We start from the raw sequence: 27,600 nt of genomic DNA on the forward strand, positions 1-27,600 counted from the left end.
GAATCCAAGATAGGACCATCGTGTTGCAGCGATCCCAGTAGTAGAACTTCGGATCAGTGTTAACCGGAATAGCCACAAGACCATTGAAGAAGCTCATCTTGTTCTTGGACCTCAATGCCATTTCCATGGCTCGAGCCCAAGAGTGATAGTTGGATCTGCCCTCTAGCTGCATCGTCACGAGCTGTAGGGTTGGATTCTCATTTGTATGAATATGCAGGGGGTTTGTCAAATCATTTGGATAAAATACCCTGCATGAATCGTAGCCTGAGCCGGAGTGGGGTTCTGATTCTGATTCTGGCCAGATACTCCCGGCATCGACGAAGCTCCATGCTGAACCATGATTGGTGGACGTCACACTATTGACGCTCTGATACCATGTCAGATTAGTAGCAGGAAGATGCAAAATGTAGGAGAGAAAGAATGAAAACCAAAAGTTCTGAATTGAATTGTATCAATGCTACAATAGTACACTATTCTATCTATATACAAACAGTTAGTTAATTGGGAGGCAAACTAACTAAGTTAGTTACAGAGTTGGTTAGGAGATCTTTATGTGTTGACAGACACGCCCGTGTCGAATGTCATGTTGGATTGATTAGACAAATGAAATGTTTGGAGATGTTTTCTCTCTAAGTAAACCTTGGAGAGAGAGTGAAAAATGAAAAGTTCCCTAAAAATAACCGCCTAGGGCAATTTATACCGCTCAATTTGCGCAAAAATTACAACTTAAAACATATTATGGGCCCGTGGTCACGGTAGGACTCATGGTGTGAATGCCAACGTGAGCCATGATATTCACTCCAAAATACATATTTCTCCATCTCTTTTGTTCCTTTGGCCCCCGAGTCATGCCATGATATTTCCAACTCGCCCTTTTTCACTCTCTTGACCTATCATGACTCAGAACACGCATTAGAATTGTGTCAAGATCGATGACTTCGAAACACAACCAATTGAGCTCTAATTTACTTGATGTTACAATCAATGCATCCAAATCACCTAATAAATGACACAAAGGAATCAAATAAACACATACTTAGCTTCTAATTAAAAAGAAATTATATGAATTTGATATCAATTGTGCACATAAAAGTACTAATTAAGAATTTCACTTATCAATTTCAAAAAAATTCATCTAGTAGAAGTTCAGACTAGGAATGGTGGAGAAAGTATAACGGTGGTTTAGATTGTAAATAATGTAGTCACTCCTAACTCATTTTGCGTTACACGGAAGATTGATCACTTAAACTCCCAAAAAATTTTCTTCTAAAAATTAACATTTTAAAGAGTTATCGGCATTGCTACAAATTCACCGCAAAGTGTCAAGTTATTACAAAAAGATTTTAACGCAACACAAGTTTGGTGGTGACGTAATGCTGACACATGCGACAATGGAGGTTATGCAATAACACAAGTCTCTTCAAACAACAAGACTTTGCTAGCTAGAAGAAGAAGTTTAAGGATGAGACAATAGAAGTTTGAAACACTAACAACTTTAGAACAACAAGACTTTTGAAATAGTAAAGATTTGATAACTAGCCGAGCTTATAAATAAAGGATGACAAGTACAATAAGCAACATTATATTTCAACAAACATTCTTTTGCTATATATGAATCGTTGCTTATAAATTTTTTATTTTTGATTCTAGTAAAGTATAGATAGACGACGCCAGTTTTATTACACACATATAATGATGATGACACTTTGGACACCTATATGCCCTTTACAAATGGACATATTTCTACGAAATTATTGATAAAGCTCGGAATTAGGTAACCTCGGTGCTGGAACAGCAACCAGAGGAGTATTTTTCTTGATGACAAGTCCAAGTCCATCGGATAAGTCCATCTTTTCACCTTCAGGAAGATGCCAGTTAAAGGAGTGCAATAGGGAACCCAAAATATAAATTAGCATTTTCTCCGCCAAGGGAATGCCAACACAAATTCTCCTTCCAGATCCAAATGGCAGAAACCTATGATCATTGCCAGTATAGTCTAAACCAAAGGTTTGGTTAAGGAACCTCTCAGGGCTGAACTTCAAAGGATTGTCCCAGAGTTTAAGGTCTCTATGTATTGCATACATGTTTAGAAAGACCTTTGTATCCTTAGGGATTGTGTATCCACCCACTTGTGTAGTTTGACTTGGACACTTGGGGATTAGAAGTGGTAATGCAGGGTATAAACGAAATGTTTCCTTTACAACAGCATCCAAATATTTGAGCTTTGGTAGATGGACCTCTTCAACAATACTTGTCATTCCAACAATTTCTTCTAATTCTTTTTGGACCTTTTTCATTATTTCTGGATTATCAAGTAATGTTGTCATAACCCATTCCACCATTGTTGCTGTAGTGTCAGTCCCGCCTATCACAATATCCTATATATATATATAGATATAGTTAAAATAACAGGAGTTAAAAAGTAAGTAAGCAAATGTTATAGCAATGACTTTTAAAATTGGAATAGCGTTTGTTGAGAGTAACTAGGACACAAAATATTAACAATGGCAAAAAGTAAAGATGACAAGATTTACTTTGTTCAACAATGTGTTTACGTCCACGAAAATGAAGCTATTCATTTATTAGTTGTGATGGTGATGATAAAAATTCAGAGTTAAAATCATATTTATATGCAATCCTAAACTGTACAATTAAGAATATTTGTACTGTACTAGTTAATGACGGGTGCTTGGAAGGAGAATTGTTGGATGGAAGTGGATAAAAGGAAGTCTAGCAATTGGTGGGGGATTGTTCGGTGGAGGCTAGTAAAGGGCTAAGTCCATCACCCTAAGCTATCTCTCGAAAATGTAACCAGTTTATTATAAGGAAATAAAGTTGTACATTGGCCGTGAATTATAGCTTTTGAACTAGTGGTAAATACTTGATTCTCTGGAAGGGGAATTTTATATTTTTGAAGTAATTTTGTTGGATTTACTTATAGCATGTTTAGTAGATTCAAACATACTAACAAATCATTTTAGAGATGGATGATAGAACTAATAATAATATTATATTTGATCTAAAATGAAGTGAGGAAAACAGTACATACCAGCAACATGGCCTTGATTGCTTGGAAATCCAATGACTTCCCAGCGTTGTCATCACGATTCTTCAGCTCTAAGAGGATCTGCAGAAAATCCTTTTTTTCGTCATCCTTGGTTATGCTACGAGATTTCTCAGAAACTTTTTTTTCACCTTCATTAATGATGGGATCAAAAATATTGTCGACAACTTTCACCATATCCTCCATCCTTGCCTGTACTCCCTGCAAATCCAATCTAGCAAGCCAGGGGAAGAAATCAGAGATATTAGGCTCACCTATCATGGCAACAAACTTCCCCATTATCTCCCTAAACTCTGCTCCAATTTGATCAATCTTTGCTTCATCACATCCCAACGTACTTCCCCAAATCATACTCGTTATAACATTTATTTCAGTAGAAGAAGCCAACGCCCTAATGTTGACAGGTTCACCTATCCTCGATTTCACACTTCTAATGGCCTTTCTAACCTCTTCTCTCCGGTGCTCGTAGCATGCTCGGAGGTTGGCGCTGCTCAGCATCTCCCGTACAAACACCTTGCGGATCTCGCGCCAGTAGGTGCCGCTGGGGGCGAAGGCGATATCGCGGCCGCCATACGTGCCGATAATTCCTGCTATGGGCGGGTCGCGGTTAGCGAAAATAGCGTCGTGATCGCGAACCACCTCTTTGGCAAGGGAGGGTGAGTTGACTACCACAACAAGGCGCCTCCCGAGTTGGAGCTTGAAGATGGGGCCGTACTTGCGGGCGAGGTCTGTGAAGTGGTGGTGTAAATTGGGGCGGAGAAATGGCAAGTATCCCACCACGGGGAAGCCGCGCGGCCCCGGTGGCAATGGTGGCGGCGGGGCTTTCTTGCTTATAGACTTTTTTGCATAAAGCCACAAGGCTGAAAGAAGTAGTAGTGAGAACGTGAAAAGAGCTAATAAGGCTTCCATCTATGTGAGGTGGTGTTGGAGTACTTGTTTATCCTTGCAGCTGTCTTATATAGATGGTTAATTGCTCTTCCAAAATTTTACATTTTCTTTTGAGTTATCATTTCCAGATTTTCTATGCAAAAACGAGATACACATAAAGAGATATACATAGTTTAATTGGCAACAATAACGGCAAGGTATAGTAGAAAAAATGGGAAATTTCTACGTGAACACGTAGGTGCCTGCTGTTTGGATTTTGTAGAGGCGGAGACGGCAATGGCACTGATGATAGGCTGAAGGGTAAGCAGATGGATAAAGATATCTTTGCAGAAAAAATGGTTTGCCTTTAGAATTAAATTTTTTTTTTAAATAAATATTTAGGTGATTCCAGTTTTGTCGAAGTACTTAAGTCATACTTATATAGTCACTGTAAATGTAAATCACAATTTCGCAATCAATCCATTTATCAAATCCTAATCTTTATGTCCAGAGGTCCAATTCATAATTTTTAAATCTCTTTCTTCTTCATGTTTTTAATAAGACTCGAAACTTACATTCTGCCTTCCATCATAACATCAAAATCAAGCAACAAATTACTATACTAAATTCGGAATGAATTAAGCTTTCTTTGTTTGGCCGCGCCAAAGACTTTTGGTTCGTAGATTTTTATTTGTTTTGTTTTTTGTACTGAGTCCTCGGTTTTTGAATACAGCCATGCAGGTCACGCATGCATGATTGAGTAGAGGTAGACAAACTAAAGACAACTTGGGAAATCCTCATATTATTACATGATGATCCCAACCTTTTACCTGCACTGCTGCACAGCCGCACAGGCAATTTAGTTGGCACACGTGTTAGAAAAAATGCCACTTTTATTTTTTTTTTTTACTTTTTTTTTTTTTTGCAAACTTGATAATTATAAACTAAGTATATATTTAATAGGAATAAAGTACAAATAAGCCATTAAACTATTTGAGAAATATCAATTAAGTCATCGAACTTAAATAACCCCTGATACTGCTAATTATACGTAAGCAATATGAAATAACTCGAGACCAATTAAAGCAAGTAAATGTCTTTATTGATCACGGTAAAGGCCCTAAGTACAATCTACTTGGTTGCTCTGAGGTACCGACTGACTGCGGTCGGGATTCTCTAACAACAACCTATCGATCGTCCAAAAGTCCCTCACACTGTAGCTACTGTGGGTATTTATAGCCGTTATGCCGGGGACAGGATTCCAGCCGTTCGGCATGTCCTCCACGTAGCCACCACGTGTCATCCTCCCGGGTGCCCTGCCTGTCGATGTAGAGAGCTGCCACGTGTCCTTCGTCAGCTCTTTCGCCAAAGGGCTACCGCTCGGTGGTTGACATCGTCGTTCGGGCAACTCCCGGTCGGACCCCGACCGGGTTCTTCACAAGGAGCCCGACCTGTTACCTGCAAAGACAAAGAGAAAAGGACAAAGGCTTCTCGGTCGCGGTGAAGCTATGTCGGTCGGGATATTCCCTACCAAGAGCCCCCCAGCCCGGGCCTTTTTGAACGTCCGGGAAAAAATGGGTCGGGATGAAGAAGCCCAACCGTCGGCCACTAAACCGACCGGCCAGCTGTCATTCCCCTCCTCGCCACGTGTCGGCCACTGCCGGCCTCTGCGACTGCAACCGTCACCTCGGAGTCAGCGCTGGTCGTGTCACGCAAGTGGATGATTTTCCCGCCCAAACGCTCTCCTATAAATAGGCCCCTGAGGCCTTCATTTGAACTTTCCTCAATCTTCTGAAGCAATCGGTACCCTCAGAGAGTCCCGAGCATCAGTTCAGCGAACCAGTCGAGCAAAGCCAAGCTTCAAGTTCTCTCCCTCGAGCAAAGTACCAGCAATCGGTAAGCTCTTGATCCCTCAGCTTTTTACTTTGTTTTTAGCTTTGCGTAGGAGTAGGATAGGACTAACTTTGAGCTAACCTCCCGACCCTGTACTAACCCCGACCGACCTTTAGGTAGAAAACATGTCGGATTCGGATAGCCAGAACGCCTCGATCGCAGACTACGACGACGCAATCGAGCACAGCAGCGAGGAGGTGGACATCATGTCCTACTCCCCAGAGGTCGAACAACGACCACAGCCCATTCCCGACCGAGCCCCCGAGCCAGCAGGGTCATCAGGTTCGTCAGGGACCTCGGGGTCGAGCTCCAGTGGGTCGGGGAGCGAGGCAACGTCCACGAGCGGACGAAGCCTCCCGGACGAAGGCGTTAGGGAAACGCCTACGAGGGTAATAGGGGATTACCCTCGAGCCGAGCCTGAGGGCGGAGACCGGGCCAACGAAGCCGAAGCGGATGAAGAGGACCCGACCGGGCCGGCGCCACCGGGCGGGAACGGGTTTGAATTCCTCAACAGCGAGAGCGTTGAAGGCCAGAAGAGCTTGCTGACAAAAGGAGAAGCAAGCAAAATTGCGGCGACTCTTGCTGGTCGGGTTGAGTTCGATACCAGCAGGCAGCTCGAAAATATCATCGAGCGGCACCAGGGGAAATGGATCGGGCTGCATTACGATTCGCTAATGGCCCCGATCACATTCCCCTTTTCCAGCCTCCTTACAGCATTCTTGGGCTACTACCAAGTTATGTCCGGGCAGATTTGCCCGAACGCGCATCGGATTATCGCATGCTTTCCCCAGATCTGCAATCGGCACGACGTATCCTGTACGATGGAGCTCTTCAACTTTGTCTACCAAGTGAAGGTGCTAGCGGCCGCGTATGGGGGTGGATTTCTGATGATACAATCCCGAGCGGATAGATGTTCGATCGAAGGGCTGCCCGGGAACAACCGGGGGTGGAAGAACCGGATCTTCTCAGTGAAGTATGATCCGTGGATCCTCCCGGTCGAGAGGGTCTGGAGCCAGCGTTTCCGGAAACAAGTCATCCCAAGCGAGACCCAGGTCCTCATAGACGCCGTCTCTAAAATCTCGGGCGAAATCTACGAGTATCGAATCTTCAAGACGCCCAAGTCCCTCGAAGGGGCTGACTTGCCCGAGCCTGTATATAATATACCCGATAAATACAAGCCCGAGCCCCGTGGCGTCACGATCGCAAAGATGCCCGCCCGGGGCAAACGAAAGGGCAAAGGTGCGACGTTAGCCCTTTTCACCGATCTCAAAAGCCCGGCTGAGCCTTTAGCTCGACCTAACCTATTTTGTTTTGTTTTGCAGGAATGGCCGGTTTCGGAGATGAGGATGTCCCGGTGCGCCCGGTGGCCAAGATTTCCCTTGGCAAAAAGAAAGGCCAAGCCAAGCCGGCCGGGGAAAAGGAGATCCCGGTTGCCCAACCCATTGGGGCGTCGACCATCACCACGACCGAAGGCTTCGTGGTGGACGCCTCAGAGGTCCTGGTCTCCCGAGTGGCGGTCGGGAAGGGGAAAGAGAAGGTGGCAGAAAAGACCACCTCAGAGACCGGGGCCTTGAAGCGGCGCCGGGAACAACACAGCTCGACCCCATCGGGCGGGGGCAGCAGAGGCGGATCTTCGATCCTTGCTCGGATCGGGAACGCCGGGTCGGCCAAGGAGGACTTCTCCAAGCTGACCCCGAGCCAGGTAGCCGAGAAGATCGGCTACGACTTGGCCGAGGTAAGCGTATTTTCCTTCTTCTGAATTTTCTCGAAGTACTGCTGTCCGGCTAACACGGTCGTTCGTATATGCAGATCTCCCGAGCGGCCCAGTTTCTTCAACAACGGGCCCTTCAGGCCAACGAAGCTGAGGCCTTGAAGAAGGTCGCCAACCGGCGGCTATAGGAGATCCGGGATCTGGAGGCTCAGCTAAAGAAGGTCAAACCTGAGCGGGACCTCTCCGAGCAGGTCGCCCAACAGGCGATCGGGGAGGCAGCCGAGCTCAAGGCTCGCCAGAACGACCCGGATAAGCTCGCCCAGCATCTTTTCCAAGACACCAAATCGGGCACTCGCTTTCTCCAGTCCGTTCAAGGCACAGAGGTCGGGGAGAAGCTGATATGGACGTTTGGCCGGTGGGCGTACAAAGCCGGTCAACGAAAAATGCGTGATCAGACCAAGAAGATCATGGAGCAGGCCCTTGAAGGGGATGATCTTCAGTTGGTCTTGACCACACTCCCTGACGACGTAGCCGACCCGGGGCCAGCACCTTTTGATCCAAAGGATCGGGCTACGGCGAGCGGGGAGGAAGCGCCGAGGAAGGGCGATGCCGAGGCGAAGAAGTAGAATAGGTCCCGAAATTGTACCAGGAGCCCGGTCCCGAAATTGTACCGGGCACTTTTTGATGATTAATACTATCTCTTTTTGCAAAGTTACTTCGCTCGTTTTTTCTTTTCACATTTTTACTTTTAGTCATACAAATGCCGATCCTTAATGCTCGACCTCGCGGCCTTACGGCCCGGTCTTGCACTACTCGATCCGTTCGACACCCGACCCTACGGCCTTATGGCCCGGTCGCGCATCCAAGACTTCGACGTCAAACTGGCCAACCTGATCGGGTTTACCCGGTCTCCAGGCCTTGTCAAAATTTTTGAAAATAAGTAAGCCTCTACGGTCGGGATACTTCCGAACGACGGGCCTGTAAATACTTCCTTCATCCCAGCCCCCACACTATTGTGCTCTCATGGCACGAGTGAGTGCAATAGTGGACAAGAAGTGATCAGATCGGGGAATTATGCTGTGTGCTCCTGGCTTCCCCGACCGGTGGCGTGACTCGAATGTCCGCCGATGTGGAGCGCGTCTGACCGGTCGATAAATTCGCCCGGTCGGTGTAGCTTGAAGATAAATTGATCTACGTGCACCGAAGGTAAAGAAAATGACCGACCGGGCCGCCGCATGCAAGCGGTCAAGCAATCACCGATCGTATATACATTAAAACCTTCCCGCTCGCAGGCGGTTAATATCTACAAACATAGGAATTTAACTACAAACGACGACCGGGACCTACACACAGGTCAAGCCCCCTCTTCGTCCAAAGATTACAAAAAATAGGCTTAATGCCTAAACATGACGAGGTGCTCGGAATTCCAAGTCCCCTCGATTACCCAACCGGTTGTCGTCTCCAGTCGGTATGTACCCGGCCGTATGATCGCGCTGATGATGTACGGCCCTTCCCAGTTTTGAGCTAGCTTTCCGCCCTCTAAAGGTTGACTGGCCTCCCTTCGTCGTAGAACATAATCTCCAACCTGAAAATAACGAGGGTTGACCCGAACGTCTTTAGAACTCTTAACATGCTTCTGGTATTCGGCCATACGCCGAGCGGCTAGCTCTCTTTTTTCTTCGACCGCATCGAGGTCTACGGCCATCGCATGCTCATTCTCCTCCGCATTGTAAGTTCTCTCTCGATCGGTCGGGATCCAAGCTTCAATCGGGAGTCGAGCTTCGGCTCCATAAACCAGGGCGAAAGGGGTCTCTAAAGTAGCTTCTCTCGGGGTCGTCCGATAAGTCCACAGCACATATGGCAACTCATCGGCCCAACTACGACCAGCCGGATGTAGCTTCTTTTTCAAACCTTCCAAGATCGTCCGGTTAGCATTCTCCACTTGTTCGTTTCCCTGCGGGTAAGCCACCGACGATCGGATGTGAGTCGTCCCGATCGTGGCCAAAAAGTTCTGGAAGTACTGGCTTACGAACTGGCGGCCATTGTCACTGATGAGATGTACGGGCACGCCAAAGCGGGAAACCACATTTCGCCAGAGAAAACGAGCACATTGCTGAGAGGTGATCGTGGCTAAGGGCTCGGCTTCTATCCACTTGGAGAAATAATCAACGGCGACAATCACGAACCTTCTTCGACCAGAGAGCTGAGGGAAGGGGCCCAAGATATCCACCCCCCACCTAGCGAAAGGAATTGCGGTCGTGACTGGTTGATAGAAGGTTGCCGGTCGTCCAGGCATCCGGGCGTACAGTTGGCACGTCTCACATTCCCGAGCTAACTTTTCACAGTCTAGCTGGAGGGACGGCCAATAGTACCCGATCAGCATGATACGACGGGCAAGCGATATGCCTCATTGATGCGAAGAGCAAATTCCCGAGTGAAGTTCCTTCATGACTAAATCGGCCTCAAATGCGGTCAAGCAACGCATGAGAGGGCCTCCATACGATCGCCTGTAGAGACGGCCATTCAAGACTTGGAACCTAGGGGCTCTCAACTTGGCCTTTCGAGCACGCTGAGGGTCGTCTGGAAGTCGACCGTGCTCGAGGAACTCCTTCAGATCGGTGATCCAATTGTCTTCTGTCGGTTGGATTGGATTGACCGGTAGACGATGGATGCTATGTCTCGGGATCACCAAAATCCGAGCTATCTTCGACATGTGTTCCGGGGCATCTTGAGCCAATTTAGATAAGATATCTGCGTCGGCGTTATCCAAGCGAGGTATATGTCGAACGGTATACCCCCGGAACTGAGCAAGCTTCTCCATGGCAAGGTCTCGGTATAGCTGCAAACGCTCTCCATTGACTTCATAATCCCTGAGAACTTGCCCGACCACGAGCGCGGAATCCGTTTGAGCCCGGATGTATTCAGCCCCCAAATCCCGAGCACACTGTAAGCCGTTAACAAAGGCTTCGTATTCGGCTTCATTATTGGTCGGGTGGAACTGATACATGAGAGCAAAATAAACCTTGAATCCTTCCGGGCTCGTGACCACCACCCCTCCTCCTGCTCCTTTCTTGCTACTCGACCCGTCAGTAGCCAACGACCACCACTCAGCCTTGGGATCCGCTACCTCGGGGGTCGGGTATCCCGGGCGGTGCACTCGACCAAGAAATCAGCAAGGGCCTGACCTTTGATAGCTGGTCTTGGTCGGTATTCGATCGCATACTGGGTCAGCATTAACGCCCACTTGACTAGGCGACCTGATGATGAGGCAGTTCGGAGGACTGGCCCGATCGGTTGATCGGTCAACACGCGAATTGCTCGACCTTGGAAATAGGGAGCCAGCTTCTTCGCGGCAATGTATAAGGCGTAGACGACCTTCTCTAGCCGGGAGTACCGGAGCTCGGGGCCATGTAGCGCGTGGCTTACATAGTACACCGGTCGCTGGACCCCTTCCGGATCGGTTCGGCACAACACTGCGCTTACTGCACGATCGGAAACGGCGAGGTACACGTCTAGCTCTTCTCCGAGCTCGGGCTTTGAGAGCACGATCGGTGACATGAGATATTCCTTCAGCTCATCAAAAGCCGCTCGGCATTCTTCGTCCCAGACGAATCCATTAGCCTTCCGCAATACCTTGAAAAAAGGTAAAGCGCGCTCGGCTAGTTTGGAGAGGAACCGGCTGAGGGCTGCCAACCGACCGGTCAATTGCTGGACTTCCCGAACGGTGGAAGGTGGTTGCATGTCCAGAATCGCTTTTACTTTGGCCGGGTTGGGCTCAATTCCTCTCTTGGTCATCATATAGCCGAGGAACTTGCCGGTCTGAACCGCGAATGTGCACTTGGTCGGGTTCAGCCGCAACTGGTACTTCCTCATGATCTGGAAGCACTCCTGGAGATCCCGAGTGTGGTCAGATCGGTCCCGACTCTTGACCAGCATGTCATCGATGTAAGCTTCCATCGTTCGGCCCAATAGATCGGCAAAGAGCATGTTGACCATCCTCTGGTAGGTCGCCCCTGTGTTCCGGAGACCGAACGGCATCACTCGGTAACAATACAGCCCGTCCGGGGTCACGAAGGCTGTCTTGCTCTCATCTTCATGGTGCATCATGATCTGATGGTATCCCTTGAAGGCATCCATGAAGCTCATTAATTCGGCCCCGGCCGTCTCGTCGACCATCTGGTGTATGCTCGGTAGAGGATACGGGTCGAGCGGACAGGCCTTGTTGAGGTCCGTAAAATCGATGCACATCCTCCATGCTGGGGGCTTAGGAACAAGAACGATATTTGCCACCCACTCGGGATAAACCACCGGGCGGATGTGCTCGATCGCCGCCATCTTTTTGACTTCTTCTCTGACAAATTCGCGGCGATCGGAGGAAAGGTGTCGTGTTTTCTGCACGACCGGCTTGGCTGAGGGATCGACGGCCAATTTGTGACAGATGACCGATCGATCAATCCCCGGCATATCTTCAGGCCCCCACGCAAAGATATCAGCATACTCCCGGAGTATGGCCAAAACTTCCGCTCGAAGCTCGGGGGTGAGGGCTCGGCCAATCTTGATCTTCCTATCCGGGCGGTCCTCGGACAGGGGAACTTCTTCTATTTCTTCGGAAGGCTCAGGTTGTTCCTTCCGATCCTTGGCCTCCTCCTTGGCTATGGTGTTCACCCGGGAAGATGGACCGGAGTCACGTCTATTAACCGCTCGGGTGTAACACTTCCGGGCGGATTGGACATCGCCACGGACCACACCGACCCCATTAGGGGTAGGGAATTTCATGCACAGATGGGGCATAGAAATTATCCCACCGATCTTCATAATGGCAGGTCGGCCCAAGATTATGTTGTGGACGCAATGAAGGTTGACCACAACAAATTCCAGCTCCGTTTTGATCGACTTTGGAGGTGTGCCGATCTCGACCGGGAGCATTATTTTTCCCTCGGGGTAAATAAGAGCCCCGGTAAATCCTGACAGTGGTACACCGACCGGAGTCAGCTCCTTCCTGTCAAGGCCAAGCTTCTCAAAGACATCCAAGTATAGGACGTTCACACTGCTGCCGTATCGACCATAACCCTCTGGACGTCCGTCCCCTTAACGTCGATCGTGACCACAAGCGCCTCCATGCCGTGGTCACTACTGGTAGGTTGGTCTTCGAGGGTGAAGGTTATGGGTTCCATTTTCTGCCTCTTCCCGGTCTCCCGGGAGTCCACTATAGCGACCGGGCAATTTGTCCTCGGTCGGGAAGCATCTTCCAGCCCACCAAAAATGACATGTATGGTAGGCTTTCCGGACGGGCGACCGGTAGACGGAGGGTCAGGGTCCCGTCGGTCATCATGACGATCGTCTCTTCGACCATCTCTTCGGTCCTGACCTGACCGATCGGAGCGGTGATGAGAGCGCCGCTGTTCCCTCCGATCGGTATTCCTCTTGGGGTCCTCTCTCCTTCCCACACACTTGTCCAACTTTCCTTGATTGAGCAAATCTTCCAATAGTTGGAGCAAGTGGGTGCACTCTTCGGTGTCGTGCCCAGCACATCGATGGTAAGCGCAATGCTTACTCTTGTCCGGGCCGTCTCGATCGGGATGGGGGAGTTTGATGAGATTGCAGGACTAAGCGTACTGCATGGCCTCCGCTGCGGATCGATTCAAGGCCATAAACTCGCCAGGCCTGGTGCGGGATCGGGGGTTGTCATCACCCGATCGGTGTTCCGCCCGGCCGGCTGGTTTACGAGATGAAGATCCGACTTCCTGCGAGCGCTTTACGGCGTTCGCCTCGCCAGCATTGGCGTAATCTGTGACCCTTCGAAGGGCCTCCTCATACGTGGTCAGGGGGTGTAGGATGAAGTCTTGATAAAAATGTCCCGCCCGAAGAGATATGTGAAGCATATGGGTGGCGGTCGCGTCGTCCATAGGCTCGACCTCCCCGACCGCTGCCTTCCACTTGACGAGGAAATCGGTCAGGCTTTCCCCTTCTAGCTGCTTGGCCTTCTCAAGATACATGTAGGACTTTCTCACCACTTTGGAAGTAATAAACTTCCTCACAAACTTGATCGCCAAGGTGTCAAATCTGTCGATCGAGCCCGGTTGTAAGGTCCGAAACCATTCTGCTGCTCGACCGGTGAGCGTAGAGTAGAATGCCCTACACATTACGGCGTCTGAAACGCCCTTCATCATCATGTTGCTATAAAAATCATTCACATGGGCTTCGGGGTCTGCCCATCCGTCATAACTCTTCTCTCTAGAGACCTTCAAGTCGAGCGGGTAAGGCTGGGCCATTACCGCTGCTGTGAAAGGCGTCTGGTGCAGGGTCGATTGGTTGACCGGGGGTGTTGCAGGGTACGCATTCTTGAGCTGCGCAACTTCCGCCTGGAGGTTATAGAGCAATCCTCGGGTTTCGTTGAGCTCAGCGGCTTGAGCGGCTTGGGCTGTATCCCGAGCGCGTCGCCGTCGGTGAGATCTCGACCCGCTATACCCAGATGAAGCCTCCTGACTAGCCTCCTGCATCTGTACGTCTTCTTGCCCGCGGTTCGGGTCTTGGGGTCCCAAACGCTGGCGCATCTCCGGTCGAAGACGATCAAAAGCCGCCGCCCGGGCAGTTTCTTCAGGGTCCTCCGCTTGGACGGCCTGAGATGGTGCCTCCATCGCATCAGCACCCCCCGACCACAACCGCGAATGAGCCGAGCGTCGAGCCCGGGAAGTGGACTGACGCTGCGGCTCTACCTGTGCGGTCGGTTGTACTGGAGGGGCGGCGGCTGGAGCTGTATAAGCAGGCGTATATGGTGGATAACCAACCGGGGGAGTGTAGCACATTGGTTGGCCTGGCCAATACCCATACGGTGGAGGTGGGACCGGGTACGGATACTGGCCGGGATACATCATCGGCTGCTGCTGGTATGGCTGACCGGGTGTTGGGTATCCCGGTTGTATGTAATTCACTGGCTGTTGGGCGGCCGGGTATGCATTTGATGGATGCGGTGGTGAGAGGTTGAGGTTTAGATCGACCGTCTGACCTTGCTGTTGGGTAGCGTGATGGTCAGATGAGCTCGCCACATCTGCTTGGTCGTCGGCGAAGTTGTTATATGCCCACGGATACATCGTTGCAAAGAGGCCGAGTGCTCGTCAAGACGTAGCTTTGTTGCACTGGTCCCCACAGACGGCGCCAAAATGATACTGCTAATTATACGTAAGCAATATGAAATAACTCGAGACCAATTAAAGCAAGTAAATGTCTTTATTGATCACGGTAAAGGCCCTAAGTACAATCTACTTGGTTGCTCTGAGGTACCGACTGACTGCGGTCGGGATTCTCTAACAACAACCTATCGATCGTCCAAAAGTCCCTCACACTGTAGCTACTGTGGGTATTTATAGCCGTTATGCCGGGGACAGGATTCCAGCCGTTCGGCATGTCCTCCACGTAGCCACCACGTGTCATCCTCCCGGGTGCCCTGCCTGTCGATGTAGAGAGCTGCCACGTGTCCTTCGTCAGCTCTTTCGCCAAAGGGCTACCGCTCGGTGGTTGACATCGTCGTTCGGGCAACTCCCGGTCGGACCCCGACCGGGTTCTTCACAAGGAGCCCGACCTGTTACCTGCAAAGACAAAGAGAAAAGGACAAAGGCTTCTCGGTCGCGGTGAAGCTATGTCGGTCGGGATATTCCCTACCAACCCCAAATAAGTCATTGAACCCGAAAAAAAAAAAAAAGAGCAAATAAGTGTTTAACCCGAAAAAAAAAGAGCAATTACCATTTTTAACAGGTTAACTCCAGATTTTTACTGATTAGATTGTCAAATATTTATTTATTTATTTATTTATTTATTTATTTATTTATTATTATTATTATTATTATTATTATTATTATTATTATTATTATTATTATTATTATTATTATCCACTTGGATAATATTATATTTTAAAGTAATTATAATCAAAATAGTTTTGTCCTGTCAAGATCTGATTTTTTTATTATTATTATTTTTTCACTGGATCTTTTGTTTAAAAAAATAATAAGAAATAAATAAATTAGATCTAGACAAGACAAAACTATTTTGATTATAATTACTTTAAAATATATTATTATGTAGGTGGATTATAAATTTAAAAAAAAAACGTAAATAAAATAAACATTTGACAATCCAGTCAGCAAAAACTTGGAGTTAACTTGTTAAAAATGTTAATTATTCTTTTTTTTTCCGAGTTCAATGACTTATTTGGGGGTTATTTGAGTTCGATGGCTTAATTGATGTTTCTCAAATAGTTCAATGGCTTATTTATACTTTATCCCTATTTAATACTTTCTTCCCAAAATGTTGAACCCCCAACCCCAAAACTATATATTTAATACTTTTAATGGGAGTCAAAGAGGTCTTTATTTTAAATTTTTATTTTTAAAAATTTTTAAGACTTAATAATTATAAACTCTTTATTTTTTGAAGAATATAAACTATTTAATATTTTAATAATTAATACTAAAATATTAATTATTAACCTAAAAGTATTTGTAAATTGTATAAAGATTTAAAAATAAAAACATAATTTTACAAAATCACAACTCATAAAGTATCAACTTAGTTCTAAATTTTCAAATCAATTTTTTTGAACAAGTAGTTGATTTCGATTTTTTTTTTTTTGTTACATTTGTTGGGTTTGCGACTAATTTGAACTTAGATTTATTTTATTCAAAACGACGTCTTTTTGAATGGAACAATCCATTAAAAAATAGAACAATAGTTAATCGGTCGATTATCCAACCTAGTCGGTCAGCCACCTTGAACACTGATGATACACTAAGATATCTAAAGTACTTTTCGAGCAAGTACAAGCTCCTTATGTTGTACGTTCGAGCGTACAAGACTCCAGGAACACATAATAAAAACAAAGGAAAGGAAAACTCTTATTCATCCTGCCCATTCGTCATACAAATACAGCCGCTAAAGTCTAACTTATTTACACTACTGGAAATTGTGGAATTTCCGACCACCTGAAAGTGATCTTAAATCAAGTCGAAAGTCTTGTTCCGACCACTTTTGGTATCCGAAAAAACCTTTGTTGCTATTTCCGACCACTTTTTGATTTCAACTTGATTTAAGATCACTTTCAGGTGGTCGGAAATTCCATAATTTCCAGTAGTGTTAGGAGAGGAAATATGGAAATTGCATGTTTCAAGGAACTAAAAATCAAGGAATTGATATAATGAGAAGATTCCATGTCATTTAGTATTTTCTTTCATGCATGAGTCCTCAAATTGGTCTCTACCCATTATTCCATTAACAAAACATTCATTCTTTTTCTATCGCCTAATTCGAGTTGACCGTGGTACTTTCGGATGCATGGGTTCTTCCAGTTGATTATTGGTGATCGTATCATCCCCCTAACCTGACTCTAAGTCTAAATTTATAGCGTTGATCACGTCTACTGGTTCTCATGTGCCAGTTGCTTTGTTTAGATCTGTTGCTAAATTATAAGTTGTTGTTCGACACTATGGCTTCTGTGTTGTATTTCACTTGAGTTAATATCGCTTGACTTTTTTTACTCATGACTATTATCAGCTTGATGAAACTTTGAATCGAAGAAATAAGTGTAATAGAGATTTATATGTTGTTATGTAAACTAAAAGTGTATGCAATAAAAGAGAAAATGATTGAAGAATTTTGAATCACATATAACATTATAACATGCAAACTCATAAAAACAATTGTTGCAAAATCATTAAAAACTCATTTATTATCTTTATACTATATAGAGATCAGAAAAGGGTCATATAGGCCCCTAAACTTTAAAAAAGTTCAATTAAACACTCAAACATGTCAAATTGGGTCGATGAAGCCCAAAAATCGGTAAATGACCTGTTAGTACAGGTCATTACAATTCCAGCGACGGATTCAGGCCACCGGTGACGAATTCCAGCCACCGGCGATAATTTCCGGCTGTCCGGTCGTCTTCCACTGGAGAAGACGACCGGACGGCCGCCTTCTCCAATGGAGAAGACGACCAGATCTGGATCGTCCTCTCCAATGGAGAAGACGGCCGACGGCCGTGTGGTCGTCTTCTCCAATGGAGAAGGTGGCCGTCCGGTCGTCTTCTCCAGTGGAAGATGACCGGACGACCGTAAATTGTCGCCGGTGGCCGGAATTTGTCACCGGTGTCCGGAATCCGTCGCCAGAATTGAAATGACATGTAATAACAGGTTATTTAGTGGTTTTTGGGCTTTATTGACCCAATTTGACATGTTTGAGTGTTTGATTGAACTTTTTTAAAGTTTAGGGTCCTAATTGACCTTTGGGGTAAAGTTTAGGGGCCTATTTGACCATTTTCGCTACTATATATGATAATTAAAAAGATAAATGGATGCGTAATCGTTTTTATTTAGCCATCATCTCCATCAGTGTTAAGATTCTATCATTTATGTGGTAATGAAGTTATAACGGGGTAAACATAATATAGTTTAGCAAAAATGGAGCATATAACAGTTTTAGTGAAATGTATAGATAGACCAATTAATCAATCAATAAAAGACTAAAAACTTTAAAATAAAATTTTTATTTTTGATTCTGGTAAAGTATAGATAGACGAAGCCATTTTTATTATACACATATAATGATGGTGCCACTTTGCACACCTATATGCCATTTACAAAAGGACATATTTCTATGAAATTATTGATAAAGCTCGGAATTAGATAACCTCGGTACTGGAATAGCAACTAGAGAAGTATTTTTCTTGATGACAAGTCCAATTAACCCACCTGATAAGTCCATCTTTTCACCTTCAGGAAAATGCCAGTTAAAAGAGTGCAACATCGAACTCAAAATATAAATTAGCATTTTCTTCGCCCAGGAAATTCCACCACAAATTCTCCTGCCCCATCCAAATGGCAGAAACCTATAATCATTGCCAGTATAGTCTAAACCAAAGGTTTCGTTAAGGAACCTCTTAGGGCTGAACTGGAATGGATTATCCCAAAGTTTACGGTCTCTATGTATTGCATACATGTTTAGAAAAACCCTTGCATCCTTAGGGATAGTGTATCCACCCACTTGTGTAGTTTGACTTGGACACTTGGGGATTAGAAGTGGCACTGCTTTGTATAAACGAAATGTCTCCTTTACAACAACATCCAAATATTTGAGCTTTTGTAGATGGACCTCTTCAAGAATGCTTGTCATTCCAACAATTTCCTCTAATTCTTTTTGGACCTTTTTCATTATTTCTGGATTATAAAGTAATTTTGTTATAACTGAAAATTTGTAAAACGCAATACACAGTGATGTCGAAACTGAAGTTGTAACACAAACAATCTATAACGCAGTTCGAGCAAACAACCCTAATTTGCGAGGCACTTCTCAATTTCAGAATTTGCCTAAAGCCACTAAAAGCTCAATATTTAAAGTACACTGTTTGGAACCTGAGATTACACAATAGAATGATCTTTCCTACCAAACTATTGAAACTTAAACACATGTACTACTTTCTAGTGGAATTTAGTATCCTATTCTCAAAGACTCTCATACCTCACAAGATTAATGTTGAATGCTTGAATTCTACAATAAAGGACAAACCCTATTTATAGTAGTTATTCCTAACAGATTCGTGAATATCAAAGCTATTCCTGATCAAACTAGAATTAGAAAATCTTCAATAACAATTCCTTTTAAAACTAATATTCTTCTATAGTTATTCCTGTTAGGACTGATATTCCTTTACAGAACTGAAATTTTTTTTCCACATAACTTTGACAAAACATTTTGAGTCAACAATCTCCCCCTTTGTCAAATTTTGGCAAAGACCTTGATCTCATAGTGGCTTGATTTCTTATTATTCTCCCCCTTAATTGATTCCATGTATCTCTTTCATCTGATGAGTGTTGTCTTGAAACTCTGTTTGTCACTTCATCACTGTTCATGAGCTAAATGTGTTGACTATCATATAACATTGAATATCATCTATTCAAGTTACATAAACAAAGAGCACTCTGGATGGCTTCTTTTCTTGTTTTCTTGACAGCTACAAAAAGAAACTTAACATAAATGTCCGTTGTTTCAAGTTTCCCTTTCACAAAGAGAGCGCATAAGCTTCTCTTCAAACTTCTCAAAAAAAAAATTCTTTTCAAATTACACATCTGCATCGATCACTCCGAGCAGCACACCAAACAATATTCAAGGATGACGCGAAATATCTCAGATTAGTGATAGACGATACGAACCATGTCGGAATTGAATCTTCTAGAAACAACCCTCCTCCATCAAACGGTCCAATCGAAGTTGAAGAATCATTACTGGAGTATAAAACTTCCCCAGAATCTAGTGCAGTCAGACTTCAAAACCAAATCTCAGAATTAAGCATTTTGATTAAAAAAAATTTCCCTTTTTTTTTTCTTGATTCTTGGTGCGATTCTTAGCACGGGCTCTTCGTTTTACACCATCCAAGTTTTCACTAGATTCTTCAATATCCCAGTTTTGTGTGATTCATGTGCTTCTTTTGCTTCTTTTTCTTTTTCTGAGATTTTTGGGGTTCTTGCTCAGAAATGTCCGGTGATGGTCGGGCGTCCATCCATGGTTTAGGGCGAACGCTGGAGAGGAGACTCTATTTTCTTGAACATCGTGAAATGGAACCTGAGATACGGGAGCCGGATTCATGATGATTGTTGTTGGGTCGCCATCGTCGATGCAAACTGGGTTTGAGAAAACCCCTAAGCCGTTGTGGTGAGATGTCTCCCTACGAGGTAATTTTGAATTCAACTGTTGTCATGTTTTCACCATTGATGCCCTTTTTGAGATGTTAGAGAGTGCGACGGTAAATGAAGTGATATAGATGAGCGATTTCTTGAGGAAGACGATCAAGATCCCTTTCTTTTCTTTTTGATTTTGACCGTGGTTATGGGTCAAGGTTTTGGGCCGGGCTTTGGTCTTCTTTTGTTTAGTCATTGTAAGTGCAACCTAAACTTCATATTTTGTTCACATATGACATAGCCCAACTTTAGACCCCAATCTTGTATATCTGTTACAGTTTAGAGCTTCATCAATGTTTTTGGGTTCAAACTTGGAGGTGTAGTAGTAGTAGTATCCTTCTTCCATTTTGCGGTAATCTTGTTTCTTTACTTTAGTCTTTATTCCTTGATTGAGATCTCCTATGATATTTTCCATAGGAAGATTTATCTAAATTTTTAAGTCAATAGATTGACTTTTATCTTCATCTGGTTCTGTTTCTATTTTGTGATCCTGCATAACAGTAGTCAGAGGTGTTGGAACAGTTGTTTCAACAACTCTTGGACTTTCGTCATCATTAGTGGTTATTGTTGAAATTGTGTCATCAATAACCACATTCATGGATTCCATTCCACTGTCTACACTGAAAGCCCTACTATTTGGTGAATAACCTCGGAATATTCCTTGGTCCCCTTTGATGTCATGAAAATTTATGTGTCCCATGTGTTGGTGTCGTGATTCTTTTTGCTTGATGGTTGTTTGTAAACCAGATAGGTCACCATCCCATGTATAACATTTGTTTGCGGACCTTTTTCCCATCATGACACACTTGTGATTCTGATTAAACACAGTGCAATTGTCTTTAGAGAATTCTACTTTGAGTTTATCTTCACAAAGCTAACTTATGCTAATTAGATTTGGTTTTAGACTTTGTACTAGGAGGACTTTTGGCAACCTAGGCAGCCCATGGACATTCAAGATGCCGCTTGTAATGATCTGGCTTTTTTTCCTCCATCTCCAAAGGTAACATGTCCTTCATTCTTATACTGAACATTTTCCATGTTTTCTGGATTTCCAGTCATATGCCTTGAACACCCACTGTCAAAATACCATACGTTTTGTTCTTTGCTAGCTTTTGAGGTGTAGGCAACATTCTGATCTTTTCTTACCCAGATTTTCTTGCTGTTATTTTTGCTTTGTACTGCCCAATCTATGTTATTTTGCCTATAATAGAGATCATTTTGTCTTTTGAAGCAGTACGCCTTTATGTGTCCCAATCTATGGCAGTAATAGCATCTGATTCTTCTTCGATGTTGGAAGTGATGTTGTGACACCTCTGGAACTTCATGTACGTAGCTTTCTTCAGAAGCTGAGTTTGGAGATCTAGGCCTTTTAGTTAGTACCTTGATTTCTTGTAACAGTTTGGCCTCTCTGTTTTTAGATTCAAATAATTCATTTTGAGTTTCTTTGAGGCATTTTTCTTCTCTCTCTTTTTCACCTTTTAGAAACTGATTTTCTTGCATGAGCTCTAGATTCACTTTGGATGATTTGTTCCCATTTAGCATGTAGTTGGGTATATGACTGTAGCAGTTCTTGCATATCATTTTCGTTTCCGTTGTCATTCTCATGATTTGCGGTGAATGCTACGAAATTAGTGTTGGTGTCTTCTTCACTATCTGAGACATCGCTTAGTGTTGTCACATATGTTTTGCTCTTCCTTTTAAAGTATGTTGGACATTCTGACTGGATGTGTCCAAACCCTTTGCACTCGTAGCACTGAACTCCTTCAGGTTTTGGACTCTCCCTTCTTTTTGAAATAGATTGATTTTGTCCAGTTGGGAAGTTCCCTAGATTGATTGAAGCACTTTTGTTTCTAAATTTGTTAAAATTTTTGAGAACTCTGGTGAAATTCTTTGTTAGGAGAGCAATTGATTGTTCCATGGTTTCAGTATCAATTTCTAGACTCTCTTTCTGCTTTGATTGGAATGCAATTCTTTTGTCATTATTTTTCCATTTTTGCAGTATCTCAAGCTCATATGTTTGAAGATTTCTCATTAGATCACTGAGTTTGTAGGTGTTTAGATCTTTGTTTTCTTGGATGGCTGTAACCTTTATCATAAATCTCTTAGGTAGGGAATGTAGGACCTTTTTGACGAGCCTATGTTCAGGAATAGGTTCGCCTAGGTTAAACGCATCTCCAGCAATCCCTAAAACACTTGCACTAAACTGTGAGATATCCTCATCTTCTTCCATTTTTAAATTCTCAAACTGTGTTTGTATCATTTGCAGCTTGGATTGCTTAACAGAAGTATTTCCTTCGTGATGATCACATAGTATATCCCATGCAATTTTAGTTATGCCAGTGGTAGCGATTAGTTTGAAAGTATCTTCACTTACCACTCAATAGATGGTGTTCATTGCTTTTGAATTATAATTATATTCCCTTTGCTCTTCTTCGTTCCATTCTATTTTAGGTTTTTGATTACCTTTATCATCAACTAGATTCTTCCATTCTTTCTCAACGGCTTCCCAGACACCTTCTCCTTGTGCCAAAATATATATTTTCATTCTAGCTTTCCAGTAGGAGAAATTTGTACTAAAGAGAGCATGGGGCCTGGTGCTTGACAGTCCTTCTCTAGGAAACTCCATTAGGATCCTGCTAATAACTTAAGCAGTTTGGCTCTGATACCAATTGAAAATTTGTAAAACGCAGCACACAGTGATGTCGAAACTGAAGTTGTACACAAACAATCTGTAACGCACTTCGGGCAAACAACCCTAATTTGCGAAGCACTTCTCAATTTCAGAATTTGCCTAAATCCACTAAAAGCTCAATATTTAAAGTACATTGTTTGGAACCTGATATTACACAATAGAATGATCTTTCCTACCAAACTATTGAAACCTAAACACATGTACTACTTTCTAGGGGAATTTAGTATCATATTCTCAAAGACTCTCATACCTCACAAGATTAATGTTGAATGCTTGAATTCTACAATAAAGGACAAGCCCTATTTATAGTAGCTATTCCTAACAGATTCGTGAATATCAAAGCTATTCCTTATCAAACTAGAACTAGAAAATCTTCAATAACAATTCATTTTAGAACTAATATTTTTCAATAGTTATTCCTCTTAGGACTGGTATTCCTTTATAGAACTGGAATTCTTTTTGCACATAACTTTGACAAAACATTTTGAGTCAACAATAACTCAATCCACCATTGTTGATGTAGTGTCAGTCCCGCCTATCACAATATCCTATGTATATAGTTAAAAAAATATAGGCAGTAATGACTTTTAAAATTAGAATAGCGTTTGTTGAGAGTAACTAGAACAAAAAATCAATAACAATGAAAAAAAATAAAGAAGACAAGATTTACGTGGTTCGATAATGTGTCTGCGTCTACAGAAATGAAGCTATTCTTTTATTAATTGTGACGGTGATGATAAAACACCCAAAGTTAAAAACATCATATTATATGCAATTCTAAATTGTACAATTAAGAATGGTTGGTGCTTGGGGGGAGAATTGTTGGGCGGAGGTTGATATAGGGTCAAGTCTAAGCAATTGGAGGGGGATTGTTGAGCGGAGGCTAGTGATGGGTTCTTGAAAGTGTGACCGGTTTATAAGGAAATAAAGTTCTGTATTCACTGTGAGTTATAACTTTTGACCTAGTGGTAAACACTTGATTCTAACTAGTATTAGAGTCAGGTTACAACAAGTTTGAGTCCTAAAAAAGCAAACACTATGTAGTTAAGACGACTCTCAGGTGTTGGAAGGGGAATTATCCTGCAGAGGCAGGTGTAGGACTAAGCCTTGGCTTGCCTGATCCTAATAGTGTTGTATCCAATAACTTTTATATTTTTGAAGTAATTTTGTTTGATTTACTTACAGCATGTTTAATTAGTAGATTCAAACATACTAACAAATCACTTTACAGATGGATGATGGTAATAATAATACTATATTTGATCTAAAATGAAGTGAGGAAAACAGTACATACCAGCAACATGGCCTTGATTGCTTGGAAATCCAATGATTTCGCAGCGTTGTCATCACGATTCTTCAGGTCTAAGAGGATCCGCATAAAATCCTTATTTTCGTCATCCTTGGTTGTGCTACAAGATTTCTAAGAAACTATTTTTTAGGAGTATAGATCATATGACACGTGGCTTAAACGTGGCACCATCCTAATCATCCTAATCTTCTGTTTAAGCTGAGCACATGTAATAGGCAGTTAGAGGTAGTTATACTGTTACTAGTCAGTCTCTCTCTCTGTACAAGAACAAAAAGGAAAGCCACTGGTTTCAATGATCAATTCAATTTAGTTTTGACAGTTTACAATTTCCTTCTTTGCTTCTTGATTCTCCTCTTCACTTCGCAACATGGTATCAGAGCAAGTAGAATAGAGGAATTTCACGTCCTATTTGTCTGAGTTCTCATGGCGTCCATGGCTGCTTGGCCTCCGCTCAACAACCTGCCACAACCGGGAAATATTCCAGCCGAAGCACCGGCAAACGGAAACACAGCGCCGACTTCTTCCACAGCGGCAACCGGAGGAAATTCCTCCGAGGTAAGATTCGATCCCCAAAACCAATCGAATCCTTATTTCCTGCATATGAACGAAAATCCAGCACTCGAGTTGGTGGCAGTCCACTTGGATGGTTCAAATTACCATCCATGGGCTCGAGCTATGACGATGGCTCTATCTTGCAAAATCAAGATCGCCTTCATCAACGGCAGTATAAAGAAGCCTTCAGCAGACAACCTGGAAAGGTTCATGGCCTGGGAAAGATGCAACAACATGGTTGTATCTTGGATTGTTAGAACCCTAACCCCTGCAATTGGTCGAAGCGTATTATGGATTGATACAGCTTATGGTATCTGGACCGATTTGAAAAGGAGGTTTAGTAAGCAAGACTTATTTAGAATTGCTGAAATCAAGTGTGAGATTTACCAGACTAAGCAAGGTGATAGTATGTTGAATGAGTATTTTACCAGACAAAAACTATTGTGGGATGAACTTGCCATTCTAAGGCCTCAGCTGTATTGTGATTGTGTTGATAAGTGTGATTGTGGGAAGAAAATTGATAGTTTGAATGAACAATCTGAGGTGGACAAACTATCTATCTTCTTGATTGGGATACATGAAAGGTATACAGGAGCTAGGAACCAAATAATGCTCATGAGGCCTTTACCTGAGGTCAATGAAGCATACTCCATGATTGCACAGCAAGAAAGGCAATGCAGGAAGAAATCACAGCTTTGGAAAGAAACAATACTTGGAAACTGGTCAGTGTGCCTCCTTCTAAGAAACCTATTGGGTGTAAATGGGTTTACAAGATCAAATATAAGGCTGGTGGAACTATAGACAGATACAAGGCAAGACTTGTAGCTAAAGGCTACAACCAAACCCTTGGGATTGACTATTTGGATACTTTCAGTCCAGTAGCCAAGATGACTACAATTAGGACTCTTCTAGCAGTTGCAGCAGCTAAAAACTGGCACATACATCAAATGGATGTCAACAATGCCTTCCTCCATGGGGAATTGGAAGAAGAAGTATATGTGCAGCCTCCACTTGGTTACCTAAATGCAGAAAGTGGGCAGGTATGCAAACTTACTAAGTCTCTGTATGGCTTGAAACAAGCTAGTAGGCAGTGGAACACTAAGTTGAGTACTGCTTTACAAAATATGGGGTTCAAACAATCATTACCTGATAATTCTTTGTTTACAAGAGGTGAAAACAGTTTCTTTGTGGCATTATTGGTGTATGTTGATGATATAATTACTGCAAGTGCTGATTTGGAAGTCATAAAAGAGGTTAAGAGGCAACTCAATGACAAATTTCAGATCAAAGACTTAGGAGCTGTAAAGTATTTTCTTGGTCTAGAAGTTGCTAGACATCAAAAGGGGATTGCAGTATGTCAGAGAAAATATGCCTTGGAACTGCTTAATGACACAGGTTTTATTGATGCTAAGCCAGTACACAGTCCCACAGTTCCTTCACACAAATTGAGCAAAAATGAGGGTGAGCCTCTTACAGATAACTCAGAGTATAGAAGGATAGTAGGCAAGCTCCTGTACCTAACAATTACCAGGCCTGATATCAGCTTTGCTACTCAGCAATTATCTTAGTTTCTTGATAAGCCCACTCATCTGCATATGCAAGCTGCTCACAGGGTTTTGAGGTACATAAAAGCTGCTCCTGGTCAAGGCCTTTTTTTTCCAACTAACTCTGATTTGCAGCTCAAAGCCTTTTCTGACTCTGATTGGGGTGCATGTGTTGACACAAGAAAGTCTGTTACTGGTTTCTGTGTATTTCTAGGGGATGCTCTAGTCTCATGGAAGTCAAAAAAGCAGCCAACAGTCTCTAAATCGTCTTCAGAGGCTGAATATAGAGCCTTAGCAACTACAACTTGTGAAGTACAGTAGTTAATATTCCTATTGACAGAGCTGGGAATTCATTATAACAATGCTGTGGCATTATATTATGATAGTAAGTCAGCGATTGCTATTGCAGAAAATCTTGTTTTCCATGAAAGAACAAAGCACATAGAGCTGGATTGCCACCTAGTCAGAGAGAAGCTGAACAAAGGCACAATCAAACTCTTCCATATCACCTCAGCCAACCAACTGGCAGACACATTCACTAAGTCTCATTGTCCTAGATCTTTCTATTCCTACATTTCCAAGCTTGGATTATTGGATATATATAATCCAGCTTGAGGGGGGGTTTTAGGAGTATAGATCATATGACACGTGGCTTAAACGTGACACCATCCTAATCATCCTAATCTTCTGTTTAAGCTGAGCACATATAATAGGCAGTTAGAGGTACTTATACTGTTACTAGTCAGTCTCTCTCTCTGTACAAGAACAAAAAGGAAAGCCACTGGTTTCAATGATCAATTCAATTCAGTTTTGACAGTTTACAATTTCCTTCTTTGCTTCTTGATTCTCCTCTTCACTTCGCAACACTATTCTTTCACCTTCCTTAATGATGGGTTCAAGAATATTATCCACAACCTTCACCATACCCTCCATCCTTGCCTGTACTCGCTGCAAATCCAATCTAGCAAGCTAGGGGAAGAAATAAGAGATATTAGGCTCACTAACCATGGCAAGAAACTTCCCCATTATCTCCCTAAACTCTGCTCCAATTTGATCAATCTTTTCTTCATCAGATCCCATCATACTTCCCCAAATCATTTTTGTTATAACATTCATTTCTGTAGAAGATGCCAACACCCCAATGTTGACAGGTTCACATATCCTCGATTTCACACTTCTAATGGCTTTTCTAACCTCTTCTATTCGGTGGTGGTGGTGGTGGCACGCTTGAAGGTTGGCGCTACTC

The 27,600-nt window shown here is 43.5% G+C and overlaps 2 protein-coding genes across 2 annotated transcripts; both read right to left on the reverse strand.

The window, feature by feature from the left end:
* Window positions 1-1,619: 1,619 nt before the first annotated feature.
* On the reverse strand, window positions 1,620-18,123 carry LOC109156970 (flavonoid 3'-monooxygenase-like). The gene is made up of 4 exons (XM_019304853.1): window positions 18,101-18,123; window positions 4,762-4,766; window positions 3,050-3,975; window positions 1,620-2,378 (listed from the first exon to the last, which is right to left on the reverse strand). Exons 1-4 carry the CDS (start codon window positions 18,121-18,123, stop codon window positions 1,752-1,754), a joined length of 1,581 nt encoding a protein of 526 aa, XP_019160398.1. The 3' UTR covers window positions 1,620-1,751.
* Window positions 18,124-18,185: 62 nt separating this feature from the next.
* On the reverse strand, window positions 18,186-21,053 carry LOC109157016 (cytochrome P450 76C1-like). The gene is made up of 3 exons (XM_019304902.1): window positions 20,711-21,053; window positions 20,534-20,656; window positions 18,186-18,766 (listed from the first exon to the last, which is right to left on the reverse strand). Exons 1-3 carry the CDS (start codon window positions 21,051-21,053, stop codon window positions 18,186-18,188), a joined length of 1,047 nt encoding a protein of 348 aa, XP_019160447.1.
* Window positions 21,054-27,600: the final 6,547 nt, after the last annotated feature.

Source organism: Ipomoea nil, unplaced genomic scaffold (genome assembly GCF_001879475.1).
Source record: "Ipomoea nil cultivar Tokyo-kokei standard unplaced genomic scaffold, Asagao_1.1 scaffold2761, whole genome shotgun sequence".
NCBI lineage: Eukaryota > Viridiplantae > Streptophyta > Magnoliopsida > Solanales > Convolvulaceae > Ipomoea > Ipomoea nil.